The 13,258-nt window shown below is 41.7% G+C and overlaps 1 protein-coding gene across 2 annotated transcripts in view; it reads right to left on the minus strand.

Annotated features, from left to right (window-relative positions):
* PATJ (PATJ crumbs cell polarity complex component) overlaps window positions 1–13,258 on the minus strand; it is a 134,339-nt gene that overhangs the window by 41,987 nt on the left and 79,094 nt on the right. For both annotated transcript variants that reach the window (XM_053950420.1, XM_053950421.1), the window contains exon 27: window positions 7,548–7,639. In XM_053950420.1, coding sequence (XP_053806395.1) covers window positions 7,548–7,639 — 92 coding nt within the window. The remainder of the gene's footprint in view (window positions 1–7,547; window positions 7,640–13,258) is intronic.

A 13,258-nucleotide genomic window follows, 5' to 3' on the forward strand; every position in this document is an offset into this window, starting at 1 on the left:
TTAAAGCCATTCCCTCCTGTCCTGTCACTTTGTGCCTTTTCACAAAGTCCCTTCTCCAGCCTTTATCTGTGATGCTGCTGCTTCACAGGTACAGTTCTTAGATGAAGGGAAGTGACTCCTCCAGCTTTGATTTCTGGTCCTCTCTACTACACTCCTTGTTACCGTGACATGAGCAGAATCTTTTCCTCTTTAATCTCTGGAATAAGCCATTAGACTACTATGGGTTTTAAACACATTTTATGGAAGTGCCTGAAAGAAAAAAGTCTCGTTTTCCCCCTGAAGGGTTGAAAGACACAGAGCAAGCATGTTCTGATCACTGAGAAATAACTCTGTGAATCAACAGCTCTCAGCACAGCAGCAAATGGGAGTCACAGGCATCTGAAACGATAAATCCTGCAGGCAAAGGTTGGTGAATTCATTTACTTATCTCCAAGCACACAGCCACACAATTCAAAGGAGCTGGCTGGGTGCTGCTCAGAGCTGTCCTGGCTCCCAGCCTCTCCTCCTGGCCCTGCTCAGAGCCCTGCAAGAGTGAGAACCCAGCCTGGGAGCAGCATCCTGGTGCAGACACAGGGCCAGGACAGGCACGGAACCAAGCCCCTGGATTTCATCAGCATTTCACAATTTCCAAGTGCATTTTACCCCACAGGGCATATTGGGCAAGGATGTTTTCCCTGCTCTTATCTTCGTGAGACATCGATCTCGTTATGCTTGGTGCTTTTCTAACCTACAGGAATAAATCACCCAGTGATTTTGTGATTTTGCCTCGACTGCAGAGGTTTTCCTGACAATAGTTTATGTGAGGTACAATCAGCACGAAAACCAACCCCACTCTGCAGCTCACAATGCAGGCTGCATGCTGTGCAATTAGGAGCAAACATGGAAATAAAGAGGAACATATATATATAAGCTTTTGTAAGAAATACCCCAAAAATTGCTAGACAGAAGCTGCATGACAAACCGGCGTGCAATTAATTATCCAAATTAGTTTTCATTTCATACACAAACACCTTTAAATTTTTTTCCAAAAATATCTTTATGCAGCTTTAAGTGGATGGCCATTTTTATTCCAAGCAATAAAAAAACACTTATGGTAATTCCCCTGGGGAAAAAAAAAAATTGCAAAAATATAAAAAACCCCAAGGTTACACAGTGTCACAACTTGTAATCTCCCCCTGCTAGGACTCGTACATATTTAAATACTTTAATGCTGCTTCAAAGGAGAATGCTTCAAAGCAGAATCAAAGTGGGAATATATTTTAAAGTGACAGATCTAATAATAAATTGCTGTTTCTGCTCTCCACTTCCACAAGTGTCCTCAACTAAAATGTGAATTTATTTACGACTAAAAGGAGCAATCATTTTCTTTTGATGCAGGGGCAGACATCTTAGAAGTCTGAACATCATATTCCAATTACAGTGACAACATTCCACATATTTGCCAATAGTTGCTCCAGAACCACCTCCAAAAAAGCTGTTCCCAGTTGCTGGTGCTCAATCTTGCTTGGGGTTAAGGTGTCTAAACCTTCACATTCAGAAGATAAAGTCTTCATTCCTTAGTACATTTTACTTCTTTCTAGTCTAAACAGGACCTCTGGACATTCCCCATCCTGTCTTGTAGACCAAAAAACTAAAACTCCTGATGTTCTGCTCCATCTGCACCTTTGCAGCTTAAGCAAAGGCAAATACATTTCCTACTGACTTAAATACCACAAAAACTTGGTACAAAAGAAGCCCAAAGAGAGGCACATGCAAAGATAAATCCAAAGGGAGCACCCATTCCATGGTGCAGGAAGGAAGCCTGAAGGGAAGCTGCAGTTGTGTCGTGATGCACTAAAATAGTTATTTAGTTGTTGTTTTGCACTGGGTGGTTGGGAATTTGCACTGAGTAGTTTTTATATTGCACTACGTAAAGGGAATTCCTACACAGCTGGGTGCTGTAAGGCCAAAAAATCCCAAAGAGAAATCCCAAACCAGACCCACTTGGAGGGGCAACCCCAGCACCTCAGTGATTTAATTCTGAATTGCTCTCTGAGGGCTCCTGACAACTCCTGACTCATCACAGACCTCCAGACGTCCTCTGGATGTCTAAACCAAGGGAGAAGAACCCCCTGCCAAAATATCTGCAGCCATCAACACAGAGAGAGCATTTGGCAACAGCTTTGAGAGGGGCTGTGGGTGCTTTTTGTGGGAATACCTCAAGAATCAGAAGGAAAACCCAACAGCCTGTGTGAAGTGACACAAAAATCTTACATGGAACAGAGCTGTGGAACAAGGGAATAAATGTTTGCAAGGTGACACCAGGACATAAAGGCTTGCAGATTATTGAAAGCTTATAAATGTATATGTAAGTAATAGTGTAAATAAATGCAATAATAGTGTAAATAAATGTAGAACAAGGGAATAAATGTTTCCTCTGTAAGATGACACCAGGACATAAAATCTTGCAAATTATCAAAAGCTTATATTGTCCATATCCTGCTTATTAAGTTAAAAAAAAACCAAAAAAAACAAAAAAACAAATCAGGTTCTTGTATTTTCTCATCTTTGTCTTCCCTCTGGAAGCTCCTTTGGAAAAGAGGAGCTGCAGGAAAGCTGCACACTGAGCAGACACACTGGGTTTCTCCTCCAAGGCAGGACCTTTGTGCATCTTCCTGAAAAATCTCTGCCACAACAGCAAGAACAGTCTTGTTCTGCACTTCCTTTCCAGCCATCCCCAATTACTTGGGAGCCACAGGCACAGAGGTATTTTAAATGAACAACTGATGTTCATATAAACTGCAGCTTAGGTCATCAAAGGTTTTGAAGGAGCCCAAATTACTGAACTTCCTGGGCCATTCCTGAGCCTGTTCCCACATGTGTATGACAGAGAAGAGGAAACAGCTCTGGAGAAAACAGGAAAAGTTCAAACTTGCACACACACAGGGCCTGGCAAGGGCTTCGTTTTAAAGCTTTCCCACATGAAAGAACCTCAGCAATCAAAGCAAGTAAAAAGAGGAGTTTATACCCTTAAAATATGGCCAGTTATGTAGGTTTGAACAGACGTAAAAATAATTTCTATTTCTTATTATTTCTAATTATTATAGAAATAATTTCGAATAATTTTCTAATTATTATAGGAATAATTTTCTAATATTTTTCTAATTATTATAGAAATAATTTTGAATAATTTTCTAATTATTATAGCAATAATTTCAAATATTTTTCTGATTATTATATCAATAATTTCTAATATTTCTCTAATTATTATAGAAATAATTTCTAATAATTTTCTAATTAATATAGAAATAATTTCGAATAATTTTCTGATTATTATAGCAATAATTTAGAATAATTTTCTAATTATTATACAAGTAATTTAGAATAATTTTCAAATTACTATAGAAATAATTTAGAATAATTTTCTAATTATTATAGGAATAATTTCTAATATTTTTCTAATTATTATAGAAATAATTTCTAATAATTTCCTGATTATTATAGCAATAATTTCTAATAATTTTCTAATGATTATAGAAATAATTTCTAACAATTTCTAAAGCATGGCAGTGTTTGAGAGTGGCGCTAAACATAAGATGTTGCTTCTAGAGGCTCTGAAAGAAGAGTCAAAGTCACAGCAGTGGGGAGTGTTGAACAACCCAGACACTCCCCAGTCCTTGGAGCAGAAGGATCTCTCTCCTCTGCACGTCACCATAAATAACAGGAGATTCCACCTGGAACTGGAAGGAGGGGTTGGGTGACAGATTTGTGGGCTTCACAATCCCACCAGCAGGAAGCAACAATATCAGAGCAGTGGCTGCAGTGTGGGAGGGCTCAGGACAGATGACAGATGGTATTTAAATCAGAAAAAAACCTCACTATTAAAGCATTTCTCATGGTTCATCACAGCACAAGGCGATTTTCTTTTAAGGGATAAAGGTAGACCAAAGAGTGACTCACAGAACACAATGGGAGGATGGTTTGAAATCAGTGGAATTCACTTTAATTCAAGCATTCAGCTATATTTGATCTGCTTATTATGCCCAACACTGAAGCACCAAACCAGATTAAAGGCAGTTAAGTGAGCAGGGAAAAAACACTGAATTTGCTGAATCATAAAATTCTCACTGTAAAAGAGCATTCTGATGTAAACTGGATTTCCTACTCCAGATGTAAAATCTGATTATATTGTTTCATTATGCACGTGACAGGGATGGACTTACAACACACAAAACCCACAACGGGTAGAAACACATCTTATTTTGGGAACTGGGGCACAGACACTCCTAAAAGAGCCCCTCTCTCATATTATTACCTGCCTGATTCCTGTTGGAGAATCACAGCAAGCATTTCAAAAGGCAACTAAGGCATTACGTCCCTTATTGCCCCTAAAAATAGGAAAGTGACACTCTAATTGCAAATCTTTTAGATGCTCTTAGAAGCTCAAGTAATTAATGAGACCACTGGGAAACAGAGCTGTGTTAAGACTTATATTTTGGAATCTGGCCAAAATCAACTGTTTTAAATAATCATCGTCAACTTAATTGAGGAAAAGATGCTCATAAAGCAGAGTGAGAGGCCTTCAAACATAAGGGGGTGTCTGTGATTCTCACAACAGCTACTGAGCTGTGTCTCATCAGCAAAAATTCCAGGAAAGGGTGGGAATCCAATTGTAACACTACCTGGGGGTAAAAAAAGTGTGAACAGACTTTTACAGCACACGTGGTAAATTTTACAGGATTTTAGCAAAAAGTCAAAAAGGCTGAGGATACCTTTTATCCTTTATCTTTGTCCAGAAAAAGAAATAAATTTGGGGCTGGAGCTGGATAATCTTTAAGGTCCCTTCCAACCCAAACCATTCTGTGATTCTCTGAAGTTATTTAATGATAGTTATTACAGCTCTCACAGAAAGGCTTTTCTGTGCCCAGGAATTTCTGGGCTTCTTTCACAACTGATTAAGGAGTTTATGGAAACATCCCCCTGCCCTGCACATGAACCAAAACACCAGGAATAGGAAAACCTGGATGCTGTTTCCTGCTTCCAAGTGGAAAGCAGCATGCTTATCACTCAGCATCCTGAATCTCAGGGAAAAAAAGGCCTCAGGGTATCAGAGAGGGCACTTGGAATAGCCCAGAAATTCCACCAGTTTGGCTTTTATGCCCTGAATCAGCTCAGTCAGAACCTTTTTAGGCTGTGGATTGATGTGTTTCTGCAAAATTATAATCTACTCAGGTTTTTCACTGGTGAAATGAGAATATTCATATTTTTATGAACACGGAGACGAAATTAATTTCTCTCACAACTCCTGCAGTCTGTGTCATTTTGCTATGGTGAGCTGTGGTGTAACGTAGCCAAAACAAATCCAGAGGCACAAAAAGGCCACAGCTCATGTTTTCACTCAGCAGCATCCACTGGGTTTGTGGTCTGAGGTGGAGGAATGGGAAGCATCAAGACAGACTGGGCTCATCAGAAGAGCAAATAATTCTTGTTTGTCCTTAAAATCCACATTTAAGAGAGACAGTCTAATTGTCTTTGCTAGAACTCAACCACACATCAAAAAACAAGTTTTCTCCCCATGTTTGGGGCAGTGCTCCAGTTACTGAGGACATCCTCTCAGTGGGAAAATTCCCTTTTATTGCTGTTCCAGTGCCTGCCTGGGCTGAGCAAACAAACCCATCAGTTTCCAGTGTAAGGCCAAGAGCAGTGACAAGATGTTGTGCTCTTGGGAAGATGGAAGTTTACAACCACAGCAGCAGGATTTCAAAGGAGAAATTGGTTTTTTTTTTTTTAATCTCTGAGATAGAAACAAGAATCACCCAATAGTATTTCCAATATCTCTTTCTGGTGTTTCCTGAATATTGGAGATAAATTTTCGCCTTGAAACTCACAATCCGAAAAGGAGAACTTTAGCTAAGAACCTACATGGCCTTTGTGTCTCAAAGGCCAAAGGACACACCAAGGATCCAAAGGAAACACCAAGGATTTAAAGGACACACCAAGGATTTAAAGGACACACCAAGGATTTAAAGGACACACCAAGGATTTAAAGGACACACCAAGGATTTAAAGGACACACCAAGGATCCAAAGGACACACCAAGGATTTAAAGGACACACCAAGGATTTAAAGGACACACCAAGGATTTAAAGGACACACCAAGGATCCAAAGGAAACACCAAGGATTTAAAGGACACACCAAGGATTTAAAGGACACACCAAGGATTTAAAGGACACGCCAAGGATCCAAAGGACACGCCAAGGATCTGCAGCCCATGGAAGTGGCTCTGACAGGGCCCATTCCCTGGAGTTCTGCTTGGAGCACCAGAGCAGGCTGCAAGGAGCCCCCACTCTTGGCTTGGGCTCCCACAAGTCGTGGTTTTGCCTCCGGAGCTTCCAACCAGACACGTTTTCCACAGGCAATTAAATAATGGTGAGTGAGCCGTGGGACGTGACGTTGAATTTTCAATGGCTGGGGAAAAGTAACACAGGAGCTGCAGGCAAGAGCATTAATCTCCTCCAGGTCCTCTGAGTTGCCAAGGATAGCAACTCATTCCTCACGGTGCTAATGCTGCTCTTCCATCATTTCTGGGCACGCTGCACCAGGCAGAGCCGTGGCAGTGAATGTACACGTTTATATGCATTCACCCACAGATTATTACATTGTTCACAGGGAGGCTGTGGATGAGCCAGGAATATAAAACAATATCAAGTATGATGTATGTGTTGGTGGGAAGAGCACCTTATAAAATGGCATGGGGGTAAGTGCACCCAACAAAAGTCACAGCTGGAATTTATTCATAAATACACATCTATGGAATTCCAGCCTGTTAAAGCATGTATGAGTCCTGGGAAAGAGGCAGCTTTTTCCCAGATCTCCTGCCCAGGGTCAGAAGAACAACACTTCCTGAACTACTGAGGGAATGCACGCAGGTGTCTTTAATTCGTGTACAAAGAGGAAAAATTTTCATGCTCGGAGCGAAAGAAAAATGCCCACATGTAATTTTTATGCAGATGAAAAGATGTTTTAGCATATTCCCTCCCACACAATCCATCCCAGTGCTCCTTGGCAAAGCCAGGCTTCCCCTCTGTACAAACAAGCCCTTGCTCACTTTCAAAATCCTCTTTTGATGCCCACACAAAAGTATCCTTCAGACTTCCAGCCAGCCTGTGCTCCTTGTGCTTCATCCCTGCTCCTCTCCCAGCAATCCCAAGCCTCTGCACCATCTCCACTCCCTCCTGGCTGGATGAACAAGCTGCCCTCTCCAACCCCATGCAGAACCATCCCAAAGCACTTTAGGAAGCTGTGGGAGAAGCAGCTCCCAAGCCCAAGAGGAACAGCTCAAGTCTTCAGCAGACACCCCTAAAATAAGCATTCATTTCCATTAGATCTTTTTTCCCATTATTATGGAGAACTCTTCAACTGTTCCAAGAAGAATACTCAGGGAAAAAGCTTATTCAGCTTCAAAGAGAACTGAGAAAGTTCAGTGTGTGCAAAGCAGGCTAAATATGTAAATATGTCATGGAACAGGCTAAAGTGCAACAAATGTTTTGCTGAGAATGGTTCTTACCGTATGAAAACCAGCTTGACCTTTGATGGGGCAGTTTTAATGATTGCAGAAGCATTCTGGTGGCTTCTTCCGTACAATATCTGGTTGTTTATCTGTTAAAAGAAAACGATTTTCATGTAAGTGGAGGAGTACACCTTGTTCTAATTTATACCACCAAGACTTCCAAGTTTACTGTGGGATAAGGAGATAAGACTCAAAGAAAATGTGGTCTCCAAATCTTGATCTGCATAAAACAGGAACCAATGCAGAGCCAATTCACTGTTATTAGTAAACCACAAATGAGAGAAATACATATATATTTTTTTTTTCCTCCACAGATCCCTTGAATGGGTTTTAAGGATTATTCCCAGATTTTTGGAAAGCAGCTTGATCTGAGGAGAATCATACAGATGTGACAACAGCACAGATGTTTAGATGTTTAGATTCCTGCACTCTGCCTGCAGGCTCTGGCCAGTCAGGAAAACTGGCTGCTAAGACTGTGCTGACTCCTCAGCTCTGCTGAAGGGAGCAGGAGTGGGAGTCAGGGACATGAAGGACAATTTGAGGACGTGATGCTGCATCACTTCGGCTGCGACGGATCCACACAGCAGCAGACACCGAGCACTGCTCTGGACACAGGGAAATGCTGCAGCTGCCAGGGGAAAACAGCCTGGCCACGACATTAGCCGGGTGGGCAGCAAGGCCAGGGCACCTGCACTGGTCAGCACTGGTGTGGCCAAGCCCTGTGCTGGCACTGCTGAGGCACCTCCAGCCCTGGGGTCAGTTTTGGAGTCCACAGTCAAAAAAAAAAAGGACATTGAGGGGCTGGAGCGTGTCCAGAGCAGGAAATGGAGCTGGGGAAGGGGCTGGAGCACCAGGAGGGGCTGATGGAGCTGGGAAGGGGCTCAGCCTGGAGAAAAGGAGGCTCAGGGGGACCCTTGTGGCTCTGCACAGCTCCTGACAGGAGGGGACAGCCGGGGGGGCCAGGCTCTGCTCCCAGGGAGCAGGGACAGGAGGAGAGGGAACAGCCTCAATTTACACCAGAGGAGACTTAGATTGATATTTGGGAAAATTTTTTCATGGAAAGGGTTGTCCAGGCCTGGCAGAGCTGCCCAGGGCAGTGTTGGGAGTCCCCATCCCTGGAGGGATTTAAAATCCCTGTGGATGTGGCACTTGGGGACACGGGGCAGTGCTGGGGGAACAGTTGGACTCTGTGTCCTAGAACACTTTTCCAACCTAAACAATCCTATGCTTCAATACTGCAGTTTTTTCCTCCCACTCTAAATTTACAACATAATATTTACATTCACATTTGATATACCAATGCTGCTTAAAACAATAACGACAACGGAGCCCAGGAACTATTCAGTGGTGACTACAGAAGGAATTTTTGTTACTGCAGATGTTTGTATTGGATTCTGGGTTTGTGATCTTGGAAGGATATTTTTTTTTTCTCATTCAAACAAGAAGTAGCAGGCCAAGTCTTCCAGTCTGCTGTGATATGGGCTAGTCAGACACATTAGGAATATTCACAAATCTTATTTTCAGCGGGTCAAAACACGATGCAAGTTCATTGGTTAAATAAGGACAATGCAAGGGCAAGATTAAACCCCCTAACAATTGGTCACTGACAGGGACTGAAGTGCAAAACTTTTACCTACCAAGTCTTTTATTGTACAAAGAGGGACCCAAGCCAGGTCTAAAAGGAAATAATATCACCATTCCCAAAGAGTTGATATGGCTCTCTCTGCAGCTGCCATGGTGGAAAAGGCAGGGTGAGAAGCAACGTCCTGGGTCATCCTTCATTAATCAAACATCAATTTAAAAATCCAGCAGCAAAAATGAATGAATGCTCAGCTGCATTCTGCCTTCAAGCTCAACTTGAAATTTTCAGTGAGTTTGTTGACTTAATTTCTCTGAGTTTGAGAAGAAATTGTTACCTGGCAATACTGAATGCTTTACAAATTGTTTGGATTTAGTTAAATTACCATCAATTTTCCTAAACAGCAGACTTCTTAGATTGAAATTTATAGTCTTTACTCTGGCTAAATTAATCCTATTCACTACATGTATCAAATAGTCCAAAATTTAATTAGCTGTGAGCTGGGTCTCTAAGTTATAATTATTTAATTACTCCAAAATGAAAGCATAATCAAAGCAATTTATCTCCACAAGGTTTTGGGCTGTCCTACAGAATTATTACACACAGTATTAATTTTTCTTTTATTTTTTTTTTAAAGTACACTTTCTTTTGCAAAATAAATTAATGCTTCATTAGCTGCAGATACCACAGCGATGAGCAAAACACCAAAGCCTACTTAAATAAAACAAAACAGAGAACATCTAGGATTTCAGAAGAAACACCACTTTAAATCTTTCAAATTAAATAAAGTAACATGTCAGATTAACCAAATAGTACTCTGGGAGTCAAAGCCTATATAAATCTGTGCTTTACTTTTTGCATTAGAGATTAGAAAGGAAAAACAAAGCCTGGACTAAGCAAAAGAAATAAACTGATCTAAATCAACCTCAACTCTTCTTGAAATGTCTCTTTCCATAAGTCCTTGGAAAGTCAGCAGAGCTCGGAGAAAGATAAAAACTTGCTGCAGGTATGAGGTCAGGTCAGCACACAAATTCAGCCTTTGGAGTAATCACACATTGCTTTATGGCAGATTTAATCACAGATCCCAAATGTACTGTTGCCTTCACCTACAGAAGTTTTGGTTTACAGTTTCATGCACTGAAGTAGCAGAAAGTACAAACTCACTGAAATCCGAGCTCTTGGGTTCAGAGGAAAAAAATCTCCAGGATTGTTTGCTTCTCAAACTTTAATTTGCAGAAGAGAAACATTAGATACGGATATTAAAAAAAAAAAAAAAAACAAAAAACCAACCCACACTGTTTTTACTATGTGGCAGTAATGGAAATCCATAAAATTAGTATCATCTGATTTTTATGAAAATCAAGTTAAATGATACCCCAAAGCTAGTAAAAATACTGGCTTAGCTTTCTGTAATAATTATTTCTTTGTACAATGCACTGGGTTCCTTCTTACCACAGGAATTGTAGCATTTCAAGATACAACCAGACTCTCTGAAACAATGGGGAAAGTTTCAAAGCCTTTTTTTTATCAGTCAAATTTTATATACTGAAACCCCATAAAGTACACCAAGCTCCCAAGTGACTAAAGCATGAGGAAAAAATTGGAGAGAAAAACTAATTAGAATGTGAATTTCCCTCTCCAAAATTCTTGCTGGGCACATGTTTAAACATGTGCATCATCTAAAGTGATCAACAGAGCATAAAATCTGTAAGGACAGAAAATATCCTGCTCTGAGCTGGCAGCTGATCCCTGTGGCTCCCCACCTGGGGAGTGTGGAGAAAGGACATTGGGAAGCCACAGATCCCTGTGCCCTCCTGCCCAGCAACCTCCCCCTGCCAGCCTCACCTGCTGCCAGCTTGGAAATCACCACCCAAAAAAACCCAGCCTGCACACAAAGCACACCAAAAAAGGATTTGCATCCTTCTGAAAGGACCAGAAGGACACTGGAGCAGTTTGTCCAGAGAAGCTCCATCCCTGGAAGTGTCCCAGGCCAGGCTGGACAGGGCTTGGAGCACCCTGGGATAGTGGAAGGTGTCCCTGCCCAGGGAAGGAGATGAACTTTAAGGTCCCTCCCAACCCAAACCATTCTGTGATTCTGTTCTGTGATCCCACAATAAATAAACTGAGAATTAAATGCCAATCCCCCACACCTTAGAACAGAAATGGCATTGTGAGTTTGGCTGGGGAGCTCATTTACTTGGGCAAAATACTGCTGTATCTATTATATTATTGCAGCATAACTTCTGTTTATCTAAGCACCTTAAAATAAAATAGCAATAAAAATGCATTTAGCACAAAAGCTCTCTGGCTTGGAGCTGTGACAACAGGAAAACTTCTACAGTGATTTTTGACTCTTCAGAATCAAAACAAAGGAACTTTAACTCCTTCAAGAGGTGCTGTGGCCTCACAGAATAAAACACAGAAAGGGTTGGGTGGGAAAGGACCTTAAAGGTCAGCTCATTCCAACCATGGGCAGGGAAAGCTCCACATCCAAACGAGCAGTTTCTTTCCAAATCCTGCCCCATCTTCAGCAAGGGAAGGGGAGCTGGCAGAACATGCCAACATCAGTAATTCAGCATGAGAGGGCTCTGAGCAGCCTGGTTTATTAATAGAACTGAGTTGACTCTCTCCTGGGGAGATGATAATAATAATAATAATAATGGTAATAGCAGGGTGGATTATTCAGTGTGAACAGAAGCTCCTGACAGGACGGGCCCATGCAGAGCTGGGAGCAGCAGGGCTCGAGGCACAGGTACAGCTCCAGGTGAACCTGCTGAGGGCCATGCTGGGCACAATCAGCCCCAGCACTGAGCCCAGCCTAACAAGACACGAAGCAGGGCAGACACCTGCACTAAACCAGCACGAGGGCGAGGCAGGAGCACCACAGATGGTTCCTTTGCTTGGAAAAAGAACAGAAAAGCACAACTTGTGTCCTGTAAAAAAAAAAAAAAACTTTCCTGTGCAGGGACCAAATTCTGACCCAAGTAGTTTTCCCACATGTAAAAAAAGTAGGATGAAAGGACCTTCTTCCCCAAAAAAGCTGTTTTCTCCAGCACACAGCCATCCAAAATACATCACTGAAGAGGTATTAAAAAATCATGAGCACATGAAGGTTTTTTATGTGATCTGCATGTCCCTCCATGTCAGGTTGTGAAAACAAGCCAGGAACATTCCTCCAAAAGGCTACTGTTGTTTGCAGAAGCTAAAAGTGAGCTGGTATTTCATTAGTTCAGCAACTAAAGATTTTATGAATAAGGAGCTGAGGCAGCCTGGCAGCATCCCACATCCTTCAATTGAATCTAGTCAAACTCCAGTTCACAAGAAAAATGAACAGGTAATATCTATCTGTCTAAATGGCCATCCCATTAACCTGAACTCCAGCAAAAGCCACAGGGAATAATCTGCACACCCTGCAGTGACATGCTCTGCTTTAATGGAGCATGACTGTCCAAATGGGGCATCCCAGGACAGCCCAGAAACGCCAGAGGCTTCCCAAGATGTGAATCCCTTCTCTTGCTGAGGCCTTCCAGTACTGAAATCTGAGGTGTAATTAAAGATGCAGATGCAAATGTACCTTAAACATGCAGTTAGGTGAGAACCAGATGTGAGCTCTGTCGTCTCACTGCACATGGCTAATGCACAACCCAGCCCTTTGTAATGCAGGATGTTTGAATTTATCCTTTCCTGTGAGGAACTGTACTCCTGCCCACTGAAGGCACATCTTAAATAGGATTAACAAGGTAGTTACTAAAGCCTCCTTGAATTTTTATTTGAATCTGGGCATTTTTGAGATGGAGACTCTCACTTTCCTTCTACTGAAGGGAAAAAAAAAAAAAAATTATTTCCAACTTAACAGGGAGAGGAATGATGGCAACACCATCACTTTGGGAAATGCTCCTCATAATGTGGCTCATCCATGCAAAACCCAGCCTTGAGGTACATGTGATTAATCCCACATGGTGCCTCTTCCAAGTACTTAACTTTAGATCCTCTGCTTTACCTATGATATGCAGAGGAGAACAGTGCCATCAGTTCTTTCAACACACCCAAAATGTAACAATTTCCCTTTTTTTTTTTACCATTAGAATTCAGTGTCAGGGATAGAAAAAACATCATTCTGAAGGAGAAA

This window comes from Vidua chalybeata, chromosome 9 (assembly GCF_026979565.1).
Source record: "Vidua chalybeata isolate OUT-0048 chromosome 9, bVidCha1 merged haplotype, whole genome shotgun sequence".
Lineage (NCBI taxonomy): Eukaryota > Metazoa > Chordata > Aves > Passeriformes > Viduidae > Vidua > Vidua chalybeata.